At 45.1% G+C, this 24,153-nt stretch overlaps 2 protein-coding genes across 2 annotated transcripts; both read left to right on the forward strand.

Moving 5' to 3' along the window:
• Positions 1–77: 77 nt before the first annotated feature.
• On the forward strand, positions 78–913 carry h2ax1 (H2A.X variant histone family member 1). Its single transcript, XM_086225795.1, has one exon. The coding sequence runs from the start codon at positions 146–148 to the stop codon at positions 530–532; it is 387 nt and encodes a 128-aa protein (XP_086081921.1). The 5' UTR covers positions 78–145; the 3' UTR covers positions 533–913.
• Positions 914–16,492: 15,579 nt separating this feature from the next.
• LOC147249241 (uncharacterized) lies at positions 16,493–19,329 on the forward strand. Its single transcript, XM_086226781.1, has one exon. The coding sequence runs from the start codon at positions 16,676–16,678 to the stop codon at positions 18,584–18,586; it is 1,911 nt and encodes a 636-aa protein (XP_086082907.1). The 5' UTR covers positions 16,493–16,675; the 3' UTR covers positions 18,587–19,329.
• The last annotated feature ends 4,824 nt before the right edge of the window (positions 19,330–24,153 follow it).

The following is a 24,153-nucleotide window of genomic DNA, read 5'->3' on the forward strand; positions in this document are numbered from 1 at the left end:
GGAGACACGCCGTCTGATTGGCTCGTCGGTTTCAGGTTCGTCCAGCCAATCAGAGAGGCGTATGTAGTTTATATAGCTTCACTCTTGAATACGTTACGTAAAGCATCCTGGTTGCGTTTTTAATAGAATTAAGGCTTTAACCACCATGTCTGGAAGAGGAAAGACCGGAGGAAAAGCCCGAGCAAAGGCCAAGTCCCGCTCCTCCCGGGCCGGACTCCAGTTCCCAGTGGGTCGAGTCCACAGGCTACTGCGCAAAGGCAACTATGCGGAGCGGGTGGGCGCCGGGGCCCCGGTGTATCTGGCGGCTGTGTTGGAGTATCTGACCGCTGAGATCCTGGAGCTGGCGGGCAACGCAGCCAGGGACAACAAGAAGACCAGGATCATTCCCCGGCACCTCCAGCTGGCTGTACGCAACGACGAGGAGCTGAACAAGCTGCTGGGAGGTGTGACCATCGCGCAGGGAGGGGTGCTGCCCAACATCCAGGCTGTCCTTCTGCCCAAGAAGACGGAGAAGCCGGCCAAGAGCAAGTAAAGACTCTGCCCGGTCGCAGCGGGGACAAAGGGCTCTCCTCGGAGCCGCGCAGCCACTTTTCATACCAGTGTTTTTTGTTTTGTTTTGTTTTTTTTGGATGAACAATCTTTGACCTAGAGGACCGTGTTTGGTGTTGCTGTTTCTAAAATTTATTTTCCGCTTCTCATCGGGACCGTTCATAGACTTTTCATCCGCCTCTGCTCTGGAAAATGGAGGCTGAGGGAGGTGAAGGGAGGCGCAGGAGAACAAGCTGTTCGTTCTATGGACCAATTCTGACGGGAGGGCTGTTTTATTTTCCCAGTGCTGCTACAAGTCGTGTAAAACTGTCACATTGTTTGTCGTGTTGTCAATAAATGTGCTGTGGCCTTTTGGCACCGGGCGGATATGTCCAGTGTTTATTTGTGGTGTTACCATCCGGGTTCTTTGCCGTGGGTCTTTGTGAGGGAACAGGAGGTGATGGCCTGCAGCTCCTCAGGGGTTCTTTGATTTGGAACAGTTCGTTCTAAATTGACAATGATGCACTTTAATTTCTTTTCATTGAAATGTTGTTTTGCAAGCGTCCCAGTCGGACTTGTCCAGTCCCTGGATTTAATCTGAGAGTGTCACAGGCCCCTCTGGCTCATGGAGGCTTAGAAACTACAGCTTCTATTGGGGCCCGGCCAGTAAAGCCTCATGATTTCCTGTGGGGAACTTGATTCTGTGTTGGCACTGTCGCGTTCAGTTCAGGAATCATATTCTGGTTGTTGGTCCTGTAGAGCGCGCTATCCACCACAGATGTATTTTTGGACTAATTTACTTGTTAAAATGCTGTGACTGCAGTGCTTTGTCGAGGTTCCTACAGAAAATATGAGCTGGTTAATTGATTTTGTTTGTTTTGAAACCTCCCTCATGTTAGCTAGGGGCCCGAATCTGACCTCTAAACAAGAGGCAGGTTTAACTTCCTCTATTGGCAGGAGGTAGAGGCTTGAACAGACTGAACATGAACCACATAAGGTCTCCTGAGACCCTGAATTTTGTGAAGTTGCTTCACCAGATTTGTGGTATGATCCCTAGTGTGTGTGTGTGTGTGTGTGTGTGTGGGGGGGGGGGGGTGCATCATGTCTGTAGATCTCCTTTAGTAGCAGAAAGCTGCTAGAAAATTCTAAAGAACCTGAAAGACTTGAATCAGCAGCTGTACCCCTCTTTTTTTTTTTTTAAAGATGTACGTTGAGGGGGCTGCATGAGTGCAACAGTTGGGTAGCAACTAACAAAGCCTCTTTGGTAATCTACCCTTCATGGTAACCCAGATATTGATTTATACAAAACTTAATTGGTCATGAAGTCACTGTCAACATGTCAAATTAATGGTTTTCATGCTGAAGGTCGTAAGGAGGAATAATAGTTAATTATAGTTGAGTAAAGCCACTGATCTCAGCTTAAACCTCTCTAAACCCTCAAACAAGCCAGCAGCCTGGGAGAAATATTCTCATGAGGAGCCTCCAGAACCTGCAGGTGATGAACACCCATTTCAACCAAAGTGACGTTAGTGGAGCCCTTAATTAACAGGTAAACCCTCAATAGACCTCAGAACGTTTTTCAAGTTTATCAAAGATTATTTTTCAACTGACAAACGTAATTATTTTACTGTATTTTCAATTGTAAATGCCATTTTACCCTGGAAGTGTAACACCTTAGCTAAGATATTTAATGAATCAATCACGCGCGTCATTACTAAACGATAACGACACAAACTGGGGTTTTCACTCTAAACTTGATGGGTACAGGGAAGTCCACAGCTGACGTCTGCACAACCACACTCCCACAACAAGGTAACAACTGGCTGCCTCAAGCTTGAAAGACAAACAGTAACTAAAGCAGTGTTTCTCAATCACTGGGCCTTGACCCATGGGTGGGCCAGTAGCTCCCTTTGGTGTGCCGCATTATGCTTTTAATTTGAAGTTCTCTTCTTGTAAAGGCAATGAGGTTTTATTTTTATATGAAGTATAATATTTACTGAAAGCATGATGGAAATTATGTTGAAATCATATGTTTGAGTGAAACCACACAAATGATGATAGTTAATATTTCACAAGGAAAATAGCAATCTGGATTCCATCGGGTGATTTTTCCATGGAACCACTGAACCAATGTAAAAGGTTACCGGGTCATTATTAGGTCCCAACGAGGGCTCATTAAGTTTTAGCACCGTAAAGATGAGCAAAGATGCTAGCAGTAATCTTGAGTCTGTGTGTGTTCTTGAGCGCAAAATAGCAGGAAATGTAGGCAAACACAGACGGGTCAGTCGTTCATGAACCAAACGTGACGTGATGGTGCTTTTGCTCTATGATCTTCTAACGCTCCCGCGGTAGTCGGCCTCACCCCGAGCCTGAATGGGAAAGTTCATGCTTGTTTTAGGACTCAGGGACCAGAAGGAACCACCAGAGAACGGTGATTAATCCCCCTCCTGGACGGTGGGCCCTGACAATCCTCCGCCGGGAGCACCAGCACCTCTGGGGAGGTTGCCCGCATTCCTCCAGGTGTCCCACCACTCATGCCTCCAGTAGCCTCCAACAGCGTGGTGATGATGGGGCTGTGCTAATGTTGACTTTAAATTGTTCTTGAAATATTTGATGTCTTGGGGAAAAAAATCCCACTAGTGGTATGTTAAACACATAAAACACTACACTCTGATCATTGGATGAAACAGGCTGATGAATAGATCTTAGAAAGTGAACCATCCATCCATCCACCTTCTACCTCTTCTCCTGTTCAGGGTGGTGGGGTGGGTGGAGCCTATCCCAGCAGCCTTCCCCCTGGACAGGTCACCAGTCCATGGCAGGGCCAACACATAGAGACAGACAACCATTGGCTCTCCCAGCCACGCCTACGGTCAATTTAGAGTCTGGATTAACCTGGTCCCCTCTTGATGTCTTTGGACTGTGGAGGAAGCTGGAGTACCAGAGAGAACCCAGCAGGAACAGGGAGAACATGGAGACTCACCCAGAAAGACCCCGTGCTGCAGCCGGGGCTCCACCCACAACCTTCTTGCTGTGAGGGGACAGTGCTGACCACTGCACCACTGTGCTACCGAGAAGGTGAACCATCCTGCAAAATACTAGACTCATCTTCATATCTGGAGTTACAGTGAAATATGAATCTACGATAAACAAGAAACACATGGTTATCGATCCACCATTATATTTCATGATGATTCACCACCTAAGCAAGTTTGTATTTATATTTGACCCATGTAGTATTTTCTATAATGAAATAAAATAATAATATAAATAGTAAAATAAGAAAGACTCTAAATGTAATTTCTATGGTCCACAAGGAAAGAATCTCCAAAATCACAACAAAAGTTCTCTCATGACACTTTACAAGTAAGTACAAGTACAGGTCCAGTACTACACTCCTTCAATGAATCCACACCCAACAATTCTCCATCAGCAAGCACATCAGGCAACAACGGCGATGAAAACCTTCCTTTTAACAGGCAGGAACGTTAAGCAGATCCAGGATCAGTGGGGACGGACGTCTACTTTGAACAATTGAGGGGAAAGAGAGCAGGAGAGCAGGGCAACATTTTGAGAAATGCAGTCACTCTTCATCCTCCCAAGAGCCAGACAATCAGATAGAGCCCCTTCTTGCCTCTGTGCCTGCATGTGGGAGCTGAGACCCACAGAGACCTGCTAACTGCTAGTGGCTTAGCACAATGACGAGTAGTGGAAGGGCAGGTTAGCATAACGGTACTAGAGTCATCAAATACACTCCAAAACTGTCTTTGCCTTTTGAGATATTTCAGACTCAATCCATAGATGGAACTACTTCCTGACTGGGTGCAGTAATGTGACACAGCACCTCAGAACTTCAGCTGACAAAACAAAATGTTTGTTTACAACCATAAGAGAGCGAATGTTGCAACACCCATCCTCTACCTTCATCCTCTACCTTCATCCTCTACCTTCATCCACTACCTTCATCCTCTACCGTCATCCAACACCTTCATCCTCTACCTTCATCCAACACCTTCATCCTCTACCTTCATCCAACACCTTCATCCACTACCTTCATCCTTTACCTTCATCCAACACCTTCATCCTCTCCCTTCATCTACTAGCTTCATCCTCTACCGTCATCCAACACCTTCATCCTTTACCTTCATCCTCTACCTTCATCCACTACCTTTATCTACTGCCTTCATCCTCTACCTTCATCCTCTACCTTCATCCAACACCTTCATCCACTACCTTCATCTACTGCCTTCATCCTTTACCTTCATCCTCTACCTCCATCCAACACCTTCATCCACTACCTTCATCCTCTACCTTCATCCAACACCTTCATCCACTACCTTCATCTACTGCCTTCATCCTTTACCTTCATCCTCTACCTTCATCCTCTACTTTCATCCAACACCTTCATCCACTACCTTCATCCTCTACCTTTATCTACTGCCTTCATCCTCTACCTTCATCCTCTACCTTCATCCTCTATCTTCATCCACTACCTTCATCCTCTACCTTCATCCACTACCTTCATCCTCTATCTTCATCCACTACCTTCATCCACTACCTTCATCCTCTACCTTCATCCACTACCTTCATCCTCTACCTTCATCCTCTACCTTCATCCACTACCTTCATCCTCTACCTTCATCCTCTACCTTCATCCTTTACCTTCATCCTCTACCTTCATCCACTACCTTCATCCTCTACCTTCATCCACTACCTTCATCCTCTATCTTCATCCACTACCTTCATCCTCTACCTTCATCCACTACCTTCATCCTCTACCTTCATCCTCTACCTTCATCCACTACCTTCATCCTCTACCTTCATCCACTACCTTCATCCTCTACCTTCATCCACTACCTTCATCCTCTACCTTCATCCACTACCTTCATCCTCTACCTTCATCCTCTACCTTCATCCACTACCTTCATCCTCTACCTTCATCCACTACCTTCATCCTCTACCTTCATCCTCTACCTTCATCCACTACCTTCATCCTCTACCTTCATCCACTACCTTCATCCTCTATCTTCATCCACTACCTTCATCCTCTACCTTCATCCACTACCTTCATCCTCTACCTTCATCCTCTACCTTCATCCTTTACCTTCATCCTCTACCTTCATCCACTACCTTCATCCTCTATCTTCATCCACTACCTTCATCCACTACCTTCATCCTCTACCTTCATCCACTACCTTCATCCTCTACCTTCATCCTCTACCTTCATCCACTACCTTCATCCTCTACCTTCATCCTTTACCTTCATCCTTTACCTTCATCCACTACCTTCATCCTCTACCTTCATCCACTACCTTCATCCTCTACCTTCATCCTTTACCTTCATCCTCTACCTTCATCCTCTACCTTCATCCAACACCTTCATCCACTACCTTCATCCTCTACCTTTATCTACTGCCTTCATCCTCTACCTTCATCCTCTATCTTCATCCACTACCTTCATCCTCTACCTTCATCCACTACCTTCATCCTCTATCTTCATCCACTACCTTCATCCACTACCTTCATCCTCTACCTTCATCCTCTACCTTCATCCTCTACCTTCATCCTCTACCTTCATCCACTACCTTCATCCTCTACCTTCATCCTCTACCTTCATCCACTACCTTCATCCTCTACCTTCATCCTCTACCTTCATCCTCTATCTTCATCCACTACCTTCATCCTCTACCTTCATCCTCTACCTTCATCCTCTACCTTCATCCACTGCCTTCATCCTCTACCTTTATCTACTGCCTTCATCCTCTACCTTCATCCTCTACCTTCATCCTCTACCTTCATCCTCTACCTTCATCCACTGCCTTCATCCTCTACCTTCATCTACTGCCTTCATCCTCTACCTTCATCCTCTACCTTCATCCTTTACCTTCATCCACTGCCTTCATCCTCTACCTTTATCTACTGCCTTCATCCTCTACCTTCATCCACTACCTTCATCCTCTACCTTCATCCTCTACCTTCATCCTCTACCTTCATCCACTGCCTTCATCCTCTACCTTTATCTACTCCCTTCATCCTCTACCTTCATCCTCTATTTTCATCCTCTACCTTCATCCTCTACCTTCATCCACTACCTTCATCCTCTACCTTCATCCTCTACCTTCATCCTCTACCTTCATCCTCTATCTTCATCCTCTACCTTCATCCTCTACCTTCATCCTCTACCTTCATCCACTACCTTCATCCTCTATCTTCATCCACTACCTTCATCCTCTACCTTCATCCTCTACCTTCATCCTCTATCTTCATCCTCTACCTTCATCCTCTACCTTCATCCTCTACCTTCATCCACTACCTTCATCCTCTATCTTCATCCATTACCTTCATCCTCTACCTTCATCCACTGCCTTCATTCTCTACCTTTATCTACTGCCTTCATCCTCTACCTTCATCCTCTATCTTCATCCTCTACCTTCATCCTCTACCTTCATCCACTACCTTCATCCTCTACCTTCATCCTCTACCTTCATCCACTACCTTCATCCTCTATCTTCATCCTCTACCTTCATCCTCTACCTTCATCCTCTACCTTCATCCACTACCTTCATCCTCCACTAGAAAATCCCAGTTTCACATCATGTCTACAGTCAACAGCAATTGCTTTCGTTATTCAGCGTCAGATTATCAGGCAAATTAAAGTCATGTTGGATCCAAAAACAGATGTGAACAGAGCCTGACCAGCCGGATCGTTCAGGTTGAGCGACTCCTTCCCAGTGTAACGCCACGTTGTTTGAGTTTCTTTTCTTGCTCAAATGAAATGTTTATGGGTTATTGAGCAGAGTTGGATGAAGAATGCTTTGGGAGTTGGATGACGTTGTGGCATTTGTCTGTTTGCAGAAATGTAAATTGTGGTTCTGTTCTGGGGACTGGGCTGGAGCCTGTTACCTTCTGTTAATATCTAAGTTACTTTAACACATTGCTGATTTTCAGCCAATGCCCGTTTGACCACAGAATCATTTACATTCCATATTTAACGAAGACGATGTTCGTCTCATCTGTATTTTCTCTCACTACTTATCTGCCCCCCACTGCATGTTTGCCGTCTGGTAGTGAGGTCAGGGTAAAGGTATCATGTCCCTTCAGTGCCTGCATCTCCTCCTTCAAAGCTTTAGGCCACAAATCTGAACTTGGTGAACTCAGTGCCTCCTTCAGGGTTTGGGATACATCTGACATAACTCTGTAACAATAATCCATACTGGTGAGTTCCTGATCATCATCACATTTTACCTTACACTCATCGTCTTGAAAGTATTTACGAGCTCTCCTCTCCCTTTTTGGACAGCGTGTATTGTGACTCCTTGTGCCCTCGCTCACAAACCTCTACTTTAGGCTGCTGTACGATTGGTTTTGACGTGTCAGCGTTTGATGGGTGAACTTCAGCCCTGTCCTTGAAGTATTCACTCATGTGATGATCTGTCTGAGCCTGACACTCGTTCACACACTTGTTTATGAACTTCACTAATCTGTTTTTTGACTACTTTCCCTGCATCTGGGTAAAGAAATAAATACACAGGGCTATTTTTGTTTATCCCCCACGGAGATCCCTTTTTCACACCGTGAGTTGAGCTTTTTGTTCTTTTAATTTTATGCATAACACATTGTTCCTGAGTTCTCAGTCTGGAAAGTTCTGGCTTCTTCCCTGTCAACGTGTCATACGACATCTGTCCTGTCCATTTGTTATAACACCTGTTGTGAATAGCTGCAGCAGTCTGAACCGCACATGTCCACAGACGGGGCTGCCCCTGACCAAAGTGGCGTCCTAAGTGAAATTTTATTTGGAGCCCCCCCCCCCCCCCCCAAACACACACACACTTTCCCCATCCCAAATATATCATAGGTACAAAATGACCATACAACATGCCATTTACCTTGACCTTTATTAGCAATAACAAAAGTAGGCCAACTGTAGATACAATATTTTGGCTGCGGTCAAATACAATAATAAATTCAACCTGAAATAAATAGATATTAAATAAAATAATTTCAAATGGAAATAAATGAACAACTCTGAGTCACACGAACCTCCAGCACCTCAATCATTATTGTATTATTATTATTACTATTATTATTATGTGTTATTATTATGATGTACAAACTACAGTCCTTAGAAAACACACTAATGCAGGGTCAAATGGGCTTATATTTTAAAATCAGTTCCCTCTGTTAACAAATGCATCATTTACATTCATTTCAATCAGTGTTTCTCTATCTCCCCAAAAGCTGACAGTTATGAATTAAATTCACCAACAGATGGCGACATTTACCTCCATAAAATCCATCCATCCATCCATTGTCTTCCACTTATTCCTGTTAAGGGTCATGGGGTGGGTGGAGCCTATCCCAGCGGTTACGGGCGAGAGGTGGGGTTCACCCTGGACAGGTCGCCAGTCCATGGCAGGGCCAACACATATAGACAGACAACCATTGGCTCTCCCAGCCACGCCTACGGTCAATTTAGAGTCTGGATTAACCTGGTCCCCTCTTGATGTCTTTGGACTGTGGAGGAAGCTGGAGTACCAGAGAGAACCCAGCAGGAACAGGGAGAACATGCAGACTCACCCAGAAAGACCCCGTGCTGCAGCCGGGGCTCCACCCACAACCTTCTTGCTGTGAGGGGACAGTGCTGACCACTGCACCGCCGTGCTGACCCTCCATAAAATAGTTAAACTAATATTGATGGGCTATAAACTTCCCCCAGCTGGTTGTTTTACCACTCTTTGTCATCAGAGGTGAATGCATAGGGCGTTACAAGACATTTAATAAACGTTAATAAGATCTTCTGAATAAAAACAAATCTCCCGTCTAGACAGAGACTGGAGACGAGGCCTCCTATCTGATGAGCAGCAGCTCAGGTTTTTGTGTCACAAAGTTTTATTTCAACAACAAACCCGCCTTCAGGTGAAGCACGAGCTTCCTCTTGTTTGATCTTTTTCTTCCTTCTGCTCTCTCCCGACTCATGATGTCTTTGGACATGACGGCAGGTTACCGCTCTTCATCTGCTACCTGCAGCTCTAGAAGTGCCTTCTGATGCTCTCTTCTGATTGGTCAGATGTCATGTGCTTTCAATCAGTGCAGGAACGCATGCATGATCAGATTATAGGTCTTCTCTCCTGATTTGGTGCTCTCCACATGCCTCACGGTAGCACGAATCCACATCCGTTATGCATACGCACAAATGCGTCCCCTCGCGCAAAATGTACCCCCATGGAAGATTAGGCCCTCTGCACAGAGCGTGTTGTGTTTAGGGAGGGGCGACCCTGTCCACAGGTCTTTTGGAGGGTTCTTCTCCATCAATATACATCTTGCCATCTCAAACAATGTCCTCCAGCTTCTCTCAGCTGTCCCATTTTGGTGAGGAAAATAAGGACCTGAGGTCTCATGCTGAATGGGGTTTCAACAAAATACTGACTGAAACTCTTTAGATGTCAATTCTGTTCCGTGATCTGATCTGATGCATTTAATTATTCCATACGGAGCTACATCAGCGATAAACTTCTCTGTAGCTACAACTGTGTCACTCTTAGCTTTCAAAAAATACACAAAATTTGCCCTGAGCGCTCATCAGTGAGTACTAAAGAGTACCTGAAATTGTCCTTTGCCATTGGCTCTACGGGACCTGCAGGTTCCTTCCCTGCTCTGGGACAACTTCCCTTTTATACGAACTTCACATATTTGATCGGATTTATCAGTTTTACCTTTAATTTTTATCCCCTCTGTCACAATTTCCAACTTCAACACATCATCATAGTTGCAGTGGCCCAAAATTTCACGCCACATTTGAAGATCATAACAGCCATGACAATCATCAACACCATGACTTTTTTCTTCAGGTGTGACAGGTTTTAAATAGCACAACCTATCATACACCTTCCATCCATCCATTCTCTACCTCTTATCCTGTTAAGGGTTTGGGGGGGGGGGGGCCTATCCCAGCAGCCTCCGGGGAGAGGTGGGGTTCACCCTGGACAGGTCGCCAGTTATCATTTCATCACTTTGATTAATGTGAATGGAGAATGGCTGAATGAGTCTGGCAAACCCTTCAGAACCATTGCAATCAATAGACCATCACTCAAAGTGTCCTCCTCATTTCTCAAAGCTATGATCCCAGTCTCTGCATGAATGTCACAGTCTGACGCTCTCATTAATGGCTTTTTGAGAGGATACAAGCTCTGTGTCCAAACTGAGGACACATGAGGCTTCCCCTTACCAGCGTAACGATCTCTTAGAATCTGGGGTGCCCTCCTGCCATTGTCTGCTGCACCTCTCATCACAAGCGAATGAATTCAGCTTATGCCTCTTCATGTCCTTCCTCCTCGCCCTCGGCTGGCTCTTTCAGAATGGTGCTCTTCAGGCCAAGCACACACAGGTGTGCCAGAAACTTTGTGTCCCATCACTCATAATTTGTTTCATCTCCATCCAAACACAAAAAGTTCCATCGGCTTCCAAACTCCTTTCTGGGCCCATAACCTGCTGAAGTTGCCATCATAAAATGACTAGAATACCGATTCGCATGATGGAGGAACAAACACACACACAGCCTTCAGTTGTGTTTGCACCCTGGGGTGAACGGCACACAGGAGCAAGGCCTACCAAGACATTCATGTCAGTGTTAAGGGCACAACACCAACACTGGTAACAGTTTAACAGGTCATGATGCAATCTGATGGTTCCTTGTTGAAAGTTCACATTTACAATGTGAATTAACATGTCAGTACTATAAATGCAGCATTTCCTGGAAAAAGATTTATCAAAGACTAGAGAACAAGTGTATTTGTAACTTTTCTCATGTTTATTAGTGAAACATGTAACTCGAAGAACTCTGCAAAGCTCTTCTGGCTGCTGATAGTTTGGTTGGCACAAATTAAAATGATCTTTATGTGAGTCATTTTACCTTTGCTCTTGACAAGTTGTGGGTGAGTTTTGACTGGAAGAAGTCTTGCATGTCCGTCTTTGTCTTGCCCTGTCTTTGTGCTGGCTGTGCTCGCCTCCTCATCGCCTGAGTCCCCAAGCCGTCTTACCAAGCGAGTGTGGCAATCTGTCGTACTCCCGGTGTACTTCAGTGCAGTTTTACACTCTTTGCATATGGCAGTGCTTTTATCCAGTGCTCCATTTTTCATATAAAAATCAAATTTCTTCCACACTTTGGATTTTAAACTTGTTGGCACGTTGTATACAGTATCTGAGTCTGCCATTTTCAACTTTCCTTCACAAGCCTTTTTGTTTTCCTCCCAAACTCACAGCGTTTGTTTGGTGGCGGGAGGATTTTGTCTCTGATTTTTGCGGATGATGTGGTCCTCTTAGCTCCATCAGGCCACGACCTTCAGCTCTTGCTGGGATGAGAATCAGCGCCTCCAAGTCTGAGGCCATGGTCCTCAGCCGGAAAAGGGTGGTTTGCCCACTCCACGTCGGGGGGGAGGTCCTACCTCAGGTGGGGGAGTTTAAGTATCTCTGGGTCTTGTTCACAAGTGAGAGTAAGATGGACCGGTGGATTGACAGGTGAATTGGGGCGGTGTCCACAGTGTTGCGGGTGCTAAACCAGTCTGTTGTGGTGAAGAGGGAGCTTAGCCAAAAGGCGAGCCTCTCCATTTACCGGTCAATCTACGTTCCAACTCTCACCTGTGGTCATGAGCTTTGGGTAATGACCTGAAAGAACAAGACCCTGAATACAAGCGGCCGAAATGAGTTTCCTTCGCAGGGAGGCTGGGCTCTCCCTTAGAGACAGGGTGAGAAGTTCAGTCATTCAGGAGGGACTCAGAGTAGAGCTGCTGCTCCTCCATGTCGAGAGGAGCCAGTTGAGGTGGTTCAGGCGTCTGGTGAGGATGCCTCCTGAACGCCTCCCTTGGGAGGTGTTCCAGGCATGCCCAACCGGGAGGAGGCCTCGGGCTGACCCAGGACACGCTGGAGGGATTATTTCTCTCGGCTGGCCCGGGAACGCCTCGGGATTCCCCCGGAAGAGCTGGTGGAAGTGGCTGGGGAGAGGGCAGTCTGGGCTTCCTTGCTGAGGCTGCTGCCCCTGCGACCCGGACCAACCGGACAAAGTGGAGGACGATGACGACTCACAGCGCTATCTGACGCAACTGCGACTAGTCTCGCGTCAGATTTATGGGTGGGAGCGGGAGAGAGTCACAGACGGAGAGGGAGCTCTCCGGCATCAGCAGCATGAAAACCATTTATAACTTTATCATCAGGACATCGGACGGCTCACGCCACACTGAGACCAATTCAGGAGTCTGTGTACCGATGCACTTGCATCTTTTAAATCAAAACTGATTTTTTGGGTCAAATCAGTTATTTGATACTTCAGAAATAAACGTGACCTTTACTAAATTATACTTAATAAAAAGAGCTAGAAGTATAAGTCTTTTTTGTAAAGGTTGCTCTGAAAGTGTTGGACAATGGCTTGAAAGCTCATCCAACTACTGTGAAGTTGCACAAAGTAAAATAGTTTTGTCTTCAGAACGAAGTTACATTTGTTCTTCATTGGAACTGTTGTTTATTAATCTGCATGCTACTTCTTTTATTTACGACCATGGAAATTTATAGCATTTCACTACATGAAGCGCCTCAAACTCTGTGGCAGTAAAGTGTGTCAGAATCTATATTACAGCTCTCCTGTGAGCTTGTTCTGATGATGCTCATTCATGTAAGCTGATGCCAAATTCAAAACTAAGCTTCGACCTCAGAGGTGAAGCGCAGTAATGCTCGTAGTGAAATGATGCTTGTTGTTGACAGAACTCATCAAGTTTGAAGTTTTGAATTTAAAACAGCCGTTTAAAACAAGAAGCACTGCAAGGATAAAGAGGTGGGCCGTGAAGTGGCAGCCACGGATCAAAGCCAGAAATTAAAGCCAGAGATCAGCAGCCAGTTCCAATGCAGTTGGTGTAAACCGCCATCTGCTGGTCGCTGTCTTCTCGCATCACTCTCGAGATCAGAGGGTCCTGTGATCTCAGGAGACTTCACAGCACATCACAGCTGACCTCAGCCTCCCAGTTCAGACAGGGGTGTCTGCTAGGACGACTCCTGCTGGAACAACAACAGGCAGGATACTAAAAGAGCGGGTCACACTCATCAGGAACAGCAGTCCAGCCTTGTTGGTGGGTACATCATGAAGACCCCTTGAGGCACACAATTAGATTTCTTGAGAGCTTGATTGTTCAGTTCCTCTGTTGTCTGGGATGAAAACACTAATATGCCTGCCAGGGTCAATAAATAAAAATAAATAAAAAAATTACAGGTGACTTCCATCTAGTGGAATTAGAACAGATATGATTATGCAAAAATATCTTGATTGTCTGGATTTGTTTGATATACTGTAGTGCAATGAGGTGCACTTGGCTTCAATCCACTCATCACCCCTCCATACAAGCCAGCTCAGACTTCACGCCAGTGCCAAATAATTCCCTATTGTTCAGTAGAGTCAGTTCTCAAGCTTCTCAGTTATTTTTCCTGATGAGATTTTTGCTGTTTCAACAGTTTTTTGGCAATTGATTTCCAACCCCACTGTTTGTGTTTCTCCAGCGCAGAGCCTTGCTGACCTCAGTTCCTGCCCCCCTCCACTCTCTACCTGCTAAGCCATCTTTTGTGTTTGCTGAAATGTTGAGAATCAGTCTTTTTGCTGAACCTCTTGCTATTTGAGTCCACTGAACCCTTTACATATAAAGAACACTGGGGGAAAAAAAGGCTCATTTCAAGGTAAACAGACAAGGTGTTTACGAAACTTGCATTCAAACAGGCAGGACTTGAGCTTGACTCAGAGAGCTGAGACTAATTCCACCTGGCCACTAAATCCTCTCACACTGGGAACGGAGGAGAGTTTATCATATCCAGCCAATGGGAAGGATGCAACAATTGTCTTTTTCCCTGCTCTGTGGACTTTCTACTTCTTCAAGGGTTTAGTCTGCATGCATGCAGCCTCCACCTTCCCAACAGGCTGAAAGGTGGGTATCTGACATCGTCCACTTTGGCACATGGAAAACTTGTGTTGGATTTCAGACAGCTAATTTTTCACACCGGCATGTTACTGTTTCAGGCAAAGTGTCAAATCCACCAGTCGTGAGCAAATGATTAAATCAGCAGAGGCCCAACTGGTCAATATTTGTGCGCATTTGGCAGCATGTGGTTGTAGCAAGCCATTGCTATATGGGATATGGGAAAGTTAGGGAGGTGATACTGGAGAAATATCATTTTTTAAATTGTATTCGTAGTCCACATTATTTAATTAATTGTAAGTATATTTTTCTAATATTGTATTCTGCTGTTTAGGTTTCATCTTGTACTATATCATATGGCGCACTTTACGTGCAGGTAATGTAGTTCATGATGAGGATGGGCGGAGTGATATGAAAGGGGTGAGAGGCCATTTCTTGTGTGGTAGTTGTTGAGTTGTCGGAGTCTGTGAGCGGACATTAAAGTGGATCGTGAGACCACAGCCGTCGTCCCCCGTGTTTTTTTTTCTTTTTACCCACAGCCCTCTGGTAGTTTAATTCAGTAGCCTGTAAGGCAATCGTTAAGACATCCAAAGCCCTGTCTTACACTAAAATAGCCAAAGGTAAATGTTGAGCTTTCAGTCGATAATTAAAATAAAAAAATAAAATGTACGGGAAATAAGGTCGTGAATTAAGAAAAGCGAATGAAATTAAAGCTGCAAGCAGCGTTGTTAGGGCCTGAGCCCCCGCGCGGCCGTCCTTGACACCGGCCCGAATCCAACGGTGTAATCGGCAAATCCCTAGGCCTTGTAGTTTAGGAGATACGAGCCTCAGTTCGCTGCACAGTGTGAGTGCAGAGCTGAGAGCCGGCCCTTTAAGAGCCCCTCCCTTCTCTGCTCGCTCTCTGCCATCTCTGTCAGAGTGGAGAGCAGAGGAGGATGTTGGCAGTTTTACTGTCAAACACAGTCATAACTCTGCATATGTGGGTCAAAAGTTGAATGTAAAGACATCAGTGCGTAGAGTTTTGTGTCAGGAATTCAATGGTGTGTTTTTTGAAGGTGTGAGTGTTTTAGTTTAGAAGCTACAAGTGTTTGTTTAGGAGTATGTACATGAGGGCAGAGAAGCTCCAATTGTGGTTTCCATGACTACAGTAAACAAATCTCTGCCATCTGTGCTAGAGTGGAGAGAACGGAGGATTAACAGAATTGTAGTGTGTAAAAGCTGAATACCTCGGCATACGTTGGTCAAAAGTGATATATAATACCATATTTTTGTAGGGGTTTTTGTCAGGAATGCAGTGGTGTGTTTTTAAAAGCTGTGGGATGTATGGTGTAGACGTGAGAAGCATTTGTTTGACAGTATGTACCCTGAGAGGACACGCTCTCCCCATTGACTTCCATTGTAAGCGTGAAATGTGTCTCCCCCACTTTGACGGCTTAAAAATGGGAACCGAGCGCGTAGTATATTAACCTTTACAGATTTTGAAGAGCACAGTTGGGAGAGTAACGTGTGAAAGTTTGGAAGCAATGCCATTAACGGCTTAGGAGGAGATAGATTTTGTTCGGGGAGAAAAAAAAGTCCTTTTTTGGACAGTTTTGTCCAATTTGTGGACATTCTGTTGTAGATAGGTGAGAGGTCAGAGCGTATGAATTTTTCGTCTTGATGAGACGAGTCCAACGGTGTTGGTCCCATGTCTGTGGGGCATTCGTGCAAGCAGTTATAGCGGTCCAATGTTTTTGTTTTTGTTTTTTGGCTCCCTAGGTGGCGCTATTGAGTTTTTGTGGAATTTTTTTTTTAAATATGAAATTTTTCGCAAGACCGGACGTGCGTGCCAAATTTCAGCAAATTTCATGCATGTTCAGGGGGTCAAATTAAGCTTTAAAGAGTTCGCGGAATAAAGAAAGAACGAGTGTGTCGAGCAAACATAATAGGGTCTGAGCCAGAGGTGCCTTCAGGCTCAGGCCCTAATTAAAGAAAAAAAGGTATGTGATGCAGGTCAGTCCCACTTTTGATCTCAGAATTCTGAGATCCCCTTTGACAGACAGTTATCTCAGCAGCTCTGGAAAGATCAACGAGAGATTATTGTCGCTATGGCAGTGTGAGGACGTCAGCTGTGATATCAGGGGAGAGGTCATAAATGGTATACAAAAATATATATTTCAATAAAACTCCTTATCTGCTCATACAAGTTTGACACAAACGCAATGGAGCACGAAGTGACCGAACTGCAGTTCACCGAGGAAACTCTTCTCCCTATGGTACAGAAATATTTGGCAGAGATCTCTCCTGTCCAGTGGGGTATGCTTGCTGATGGCATATGGGACTTTGCCATTGATGCCAAACTGGCAGATATGTGCACAGACATCATCCAGTCTCTCATTAGCAATGTCATGCAGGCACTGTTATGTAAGTTACAGGTGCTAGAAAATGAATCCCTCTATGAGATGATGACATTCCTGCTGACACTCAACGTCATCAATGAGACAACTGCTGCTGCGCTTGGTGTTCCACAGCAAGTCTGTGAAAGTGCCAGTAAGCTTGCCACACTGATGGAGAGAGAAGTTTCAAAAAGGGTGAACTCGGCTCTCTGCACAGCCATGTCCATCACCAACTGGTCTTCAGGCCCAACATTTTTTTTCTACGGCACTATGACCACCCCCACCTCCCTCCATGACCTAGTGGATCACACCAAGTTATGCCTTCAGATATACTCCCATAATATGAAAAAACGCGATTTGAAAGAATGTTGCTATCTCAAAAACAAAGATAGAATTAATCCAGAGGACTGGAAAATAGGATGTGTAGAAGGAACCAAAGCAGTGACCAAAATCCTCCTTAAATGGTTACCTAAAAGTGTGAATAACGAAGATGACCCTGCAGCCGTTGCACCTGATACCCTCGAATATGCACAGAGTGTAGCATCTGACATTGTTGCTATGCTTCCAGACAATCTGCATTTCCATGACAGATGTGCTCCTTGCATCAGCATGAGAGGTGTAGCCAAAATGATCCACAACTTCATGTCGCATGCAAAAACCACTGACATCAGCAACCAGATTTCACACAAACTCCGCTTTTTCAATGTCTGCAAACTGAGAGGCAAAGACATGGTGAGGAGGCTGATGAGCTTGCTAGAGCTGGTCCAAGGTGGAAACCTGACGCCGGATGCATTCCCCATGTCTGGATTGGAGTCCCAATTGGCCAACAAGCAATCAAACATGACAAATGTCTTGGAAGACACGGATTCTCCTCTGGTCTTCTTAGATAACATCCACAATAAAGTTTATGAGTGGTTTGAAAAACTGGGCCAACTGGAGAATCACATCATTGACGTACAAAAGTGCCACAGAAGGATCAGAAAGTTCTCAAGACAACTCACTGATGAAATATTTTTCAAACTTACATCTAACCAAACACCCCAGATGTTCAAAATCCCAGATGTGATCACCAGGTCAGTGATTGTTACCTATGAGGCCAGAGGAACATATGACGTGTATTCCTTGGTAGCGGACGAGGTAGCGAAGTACCTGCAGCAGGTCCTCCTGTGGCTGCAGAGGGATCAGCAGAAGGCTGGTTACACTGAGGAGACGTCCGCGGCTTTAAATGACATCAGTTCATTTTTCACCACTAGACTGACACCAGAAGATTTGAATTACAAAGACGAGTCCCTAGAAGCTTTGAGGAAGTCTTCATCTCCGAAAAGTCAAAAGTTGTTCATGGAAATTTTCTTCATGATGTTGACCAGGCTTGTTCCCAAAGGGGACTCTCTGCCAATCATTGATGTCCACCTTGCCATCAGACGTCTTTCATACAACATGTCGGCAGAGATTGCTAACCAGCTGGTTGCCATAAAAACAGCTGGCAGCTGGATGACCCTCAGCAAGGCAGTAGTCAAGGACCTGACAAAGGAGTATGGCTCACCAGAACAGCTCATGGAAGCCATCATGAAAGCTGATGATTCTTTTGATGTCACAATTTACCAGAGACTCAAAGCCCAAATTCAAGATGGTGCAGTGCAAAAAAAGAGGTCCCACATCCATCACTTTGCATCATCAGTGAAGAAAGCTTTGGCCAAACACTTCAAGTGCTGCCGAAGATGGAATGACCACCATTAGAGGCTGCATGGCTCTGAGGCTAGGCTTGTCTAGGGCCTGAACGCTTGCAGGTTGGATTCTCCAGTGACTGTGTTGAAGTGTGAGGGTATGGGAATACAGGCGAGAGGGAGATGACCATGTCCAGCGTTATACTTAGAGAGACCATTTACTGCATCCTTCAGACAGATGTTGCATTCATTATTTTGCAGAATCCTTCCACAAATAATTTCTTGTAATTAATTATGTGTCCGACAACAAACTAAGGATATGACATACAACATAACATGCAAAGTCCTCAACAATCAGGCTCCTTCATCCCTGACAGAGCTCATAGTCCCCTATTACTCAGCTAGAACCCTTTACTCCCAGGATGCAGGGTTACTGGTGGTTCCTAGAGTTTCTAAAAGTAGGATGGGAGCCAGAGACTTTAGCTATCTCCCATGGAGCACTGGGCTTCTCTCTCCTCCTCTCTTCTCCTCTCTGTCCTCCTATATGTGCCATACATAAATCACACTCATATGTGTTACTAACTCGTCTTCTTCTCCGGAGCCTTCAGGCTCCCCTCATCCCAGATCCCAGGTGCTGGAGGAGGCTGCAGACCTGAAGAGGCTCAAGCTACCACCCATAGCTCCACCTGCTCACGTCCCTGTCTGTCCATCAGTCTCTCCTCCCTTCTCTTTCTCTTTATCTCGACTTGACTTGACTTGACTGTTTCATTGTCTCTAAACATTCTTCATTGTTCCCATGCTGTGTGGCTCTGTGGTACGGTGGCTGTCTAGAACCTAAAGTTTTGCAGGTTTGATTGATTGTTAAGGGTCGCAGGGGGGTGGGGGGGGGGTGGAGCCTATCTCAGCAGTTTTTGTGTGAGGGACGGGGTTCACGACGCAAATTTCACGTATTCGTGCCATTCACATCACATTAGCATTTGCGCCACCTGGCAAGTATACCACACGAATTTGCGTCTATTCGTCTCTCTACATAGACTTCGCACGTTAACTTTACGTGTGAAAAATTTGCATTGCGTTTGGTGTGAACACACTTTAACTGTGTCTATAATATGTTGCATATATTAGGTTCACACTCGTCCATTCTCCCAGGTGCTGACAGACGCTGCTATGAGTCTACCATCTGCTGGGAATCAGATTCTCTGTTTGTACTGATGCCAATTTCTGGACTCAAGTCTCCAAAAATACCATTCTCATGACCAACAATACCAGCCTCAATTCATACAATTTAACTACAATCTAAGATTATCCACAGGACTCACCTCACAGGACATAAATTATGTTGCAGGAGCTGTCCTCAGACATCTGTCCCCGCTGCACTCAAAACTGCCCTGACACCTGTATTCATGCAGGAGAAGGTCACAGGGCTACTTTCCACATTCTTTGGCTGCTGCATCCCAGCCTCCCCATCTCTCTGTTTGCTTGGAGATAACACTTCAAACAACTTGAACCATTTTAACAACACAACCTTGTTGGTTGCGCTAGCTGTCACCAAGAAAACCATCGTCATGAACTGGAAATCAAAGAACAAAATCCATATATCGATCTGGAAAACCTTATTATTGGATCACATCACATCTCGTTAGAAATCTCCAATAACTCATCGAGTGACAACCCAACCTGGCCATCACTTTTCAATTTCGTACAGTCATAGCTTCGCTGGTCCTCCCTGCCTGAGGCCCGGCCCTCGTATCCTCCCTACCAGTAATCCCTCCCTGCTTCACCATCCCTACCACTACCCATGCCACATCATTCAATAGGATTGGGATGAGCCCCACTTTTTTCCTTCTTCTTCCTCATCTTCTCTCTTTTCATTCTTTTTCCATCCATTGTCTTCCACTTATTCCTAGTAAGGGTTGTGGGGGGCTGGAGCCTATCCCACCGCTCGCTACAGGCGAGAGGCGGGGTTCACCCTGGACAGGTCACCAGTCCATCGCAGGGCCAACACATAGAGACAAACAACCATTCACACTCACATTTATACATAAGGTCAGTTTAGAGTATCAATCAGCCTCGTCCCCAATTGATGTCTTTGGACGGTGGGAGGAAGCTGGAGTACCAGAGAGAACCCACGCAGACACAGGGAGAACATGGAGACTCACCCAGAAAGACCCTATGCCTGAGCCAGGACTCGAACTCGGAACCTTCTTGCTATGAGGCCACAGTGCTGACCACTGCACCACCGTGCAGCCCTTCATTCTTTTTCGTATGTAATTATTTACTTACTGAATTTTTTCTTCTTCTGTACCTGTGACCCACACCCGATAACTCCCCCAAACTGCTCCTCCACTATTCATGAAGACAGTTTGACTATAGTTTAAAATAGTTTCCCAGCTTCCTTCTAGGTAAAATGTGTGATTTATGAAAGTACACTTTAAAGTAAAGTACAAGAAGAAAAAACTATTGATGCAGTGGAAGGTAGTTCACATTTTACAGATGTAAAAATATAATTTAAGATTTCTCTGAGGGGAAATGTTGAAGTAGAGTAACTTTTAGTTTGTATTGAAATATACTGTCAGTTAAACCAGCTAAACTGAAAGTGCAAGTTATGATCTTCTAGGCTTTATTTTAGTTCATGAACCTTTTGATTCATCATGTGAACACAATGTTGGAACCACAGAACATTGGCAGCATTAAGGGCTTGGTTGGTTCCATGTAAGCCTCATTTTTCTCTGTGCTGTAATTCTATACTATTCTATCTGTACTTGTCATGCCCTCTGCTCCACAGCCTTTGTGTGTCTGACTACACACACACACACACACACACACACATATATATATATATATATATATATATATATATATATATATATATATATATATATATATATATATATCCAGCTCATACTGCAATAATACTGATAATGTGTAATACCACTATTCAAATACTAGCGCTAGTAGATACTAGATTATATCACAAGTGAACCCTCAAGTGAACATGAAGATGAACATCATATATCCACAAAAATATAGGCACTGTGACAGATTTGAGTAGTGTTTCCCCTCTCTTATGATGCTGCTGTGGCCAACAAGACAATGGCAGTCCGCTTCTCAACAGCTGAACATGGGCAGAGGATGCCGGCCTCAGTGCCTCTGCTTCCCAGCAACCAGTCAGCCAATAAGATGGCAGAACAGCATTGAGATTCCAGCACATTCTCTGGAGACTGAGTCTCTGATTGGCTGCAATCTGGGCTGAAGACACTGCGTTTAATAACAGAAATGAGAGACAGGACTAGTCGGGGGAAGTGCTGAGCTGTTCCTCAGGGGAGACAAGTTTCTTGTTTAAAATAAAGATGAGCGTTTACCTGCTTTTTTTTCTTCAAAGTGCTATCTTTAGCAAGATCGACACAGAATTCTTCGCACAAATCCCCTGATCACTATAAATTCTGCACTTTTTCAGAAAGGTTGGTGTTGTAGTTTTTGAGAAATAAATGACAATATGTGGTGTAAAACAATGAAAGTGAAAACAGATTCTGGGTCTGCGATCTGGATTCCCCCTACATGTTATGAGTACAACCTTGACCTGAGTTTGACCCCTCAGCCAAACATCACGAAACACTGTCAGGTTGTCGTCCTGCTGACAGACAAACACGCCACATGCTTGTTTTGGAGAGACAGATTTCTGCCGAGACCATGAACCTTAATTCACCTGCATGTTGACTTTTATGATCAGGATCTGCATCAAATATTCCCATTCATAGAGTTTGGAAAAAAAAACAAAAAAACCTGCAAAGCATGTTTTGAAGGCCAGTGGGTGTGTCAGATCATAAAATTTCCCCAACAATCTCTGACTTTAATCTCAGTAATTGTCTATGTTGACATGCGCACCATATCACCGTAGAATATCACAATATTCTGATTGTCTAAAAGTCATGTAAATACCTGCCATAACCTGATGAAGCTCATATTTCAAATTAGTATTTGTGGAATTTGGGGCTATGAAAACAGGTTAATCAGAATGTGCCCTTTAGTACTTTAGCAGTACTTTACGTCAACTCGCAAGCAAACATTTTCAAACCTTTGCCGTTGTCGGGAACAGTGTAGCTGTCCGTGTGTTGGCATGGCGACCAGGAGGTCAAGGAGCAAAACTGTAACTGCTGATTGTTTTACTGTGTTTCCTGTGTTTGTTTCTGTCTTTGAGTGAGTTCTGTCCAGTTCACATGAGCCAGAAGTTTAGCGAGGTTGCCTGGTGATGAACTGGACTGCAATGAAACATTTATCCAGAAAATGTCAACTGAACTGGAAATGTCCAAAGGCTGTGGCACATATGAACACCTTATTTGGAATGTTTGGTTAAACAGAACATGGAGCTTAATTGTTACGTGGCGTGCATGGAAACATTGTAAGACCACCTGTCCTCCCCATCAGTGCCCTGCCCAAATTCTGTCTGTGTCCTTTGATCTCTGCCTGCTTTGATCACACATCCTCACTTTATCAAAGCCGTCCAGAATACGGCTCTCATCTCAGATGAGACCAAGCTCTACCATTCCACCAACCCTACCTCCTCCCTCTGTGACTGTTGACAGGAAATCAAATCCTGGTTCTTTTCCAAATTTCTCAAGCTCAGCAGCGATGGAACTGAGGTTCTTCTCCATCCTCACTGGAACTCCCAGTTTCACCATCAACCATCGACAGCTCCTCACCCTCCCCTTGGGTCAAGAGTCTGGGTGTTGCCTGCGATAGCACTGTGTCATTCCAAACCCATCCATCCATTTTCTATACCACTTATCCATTAAGGGTCATGCTGGGGGGGTGGAGCCTATCCCAGCTGACATTGGGTGAGAGGCGGGGTTCACCCTGGACCGGTTGCCAAGTCCATCACAGGGCCATCAGGAGCAATTAGGGGTTCAGAATCTTGCTCAAGGACACTTGGACATGGTCACCAGGGGAAGTGGGCATCGAACCAGCGACCCCTCAGCTGCTGGCCGACCACTCTACCTCAGAGCCACGCTGCCCCTTCATTCCAAACCAGCATCAATGATATCACTTGTCTACCTACTGCCAGCTATGGAACATCAACCACCTCCATCCCTCCCTCACCCCAGCAATGTCATTTATTTCTACAGCACCGAATCCCAACCAAAGTTCTCTCCTGACTCTGTCCAAGTAGAGCAGGTCCAGCACCTCCCTCCTTCAATGAACCTCCACCCAACAATTCTCCATCAGCAAGTGCATCCTGCAACAGCAGCCACCAGAACCTTCCTTTACCAGCAGGAAGGTGGAGCAGATCCAGGCTCAGTTGGGACGGAGAGAGAGCAGGAGAGCAGGACAGAGACAAAGACAGAGAATGGAGGAAGACAGAGAGACAGAAGGAGAGAGAGGGACAGAGATAAAGAGAGAGAAAGGAGGAAGACAGAGAAACAGAAGGAAAGAGGGGGACAGAGATAAAGAGAAAGAGAAGAGAAAGGAGGAGAGACTGATGGACAGACGGGGACGTGAGGAGGCTGGGAGGAGAAAAACGGCAGATAACAACAACAACTAGCTCCCAATCATAACATCTACAGGTTATTCAACCAATCAGTATCAGCATAACATGAGCAATTATGTGCTAGTAAACACAATGCTGATGTTAATGCTAGTACA

Source organism: Aulostomus chinensis, chromosome 15 (assembly GCF_037954235.1).
Source record: "Aulostomus chinensis isolate RoL2024-O1b breed Wild chromosome 15, RoL_Achi_v1.0, whole genome shotgun sequence".
Taxonomy (NCBI): Eukaryota; Metazoa; Chordata; class Actinopteri; order Syngnathiformes; family Aulostomidae; genus Aulostomus; species Aulostomus chinensis.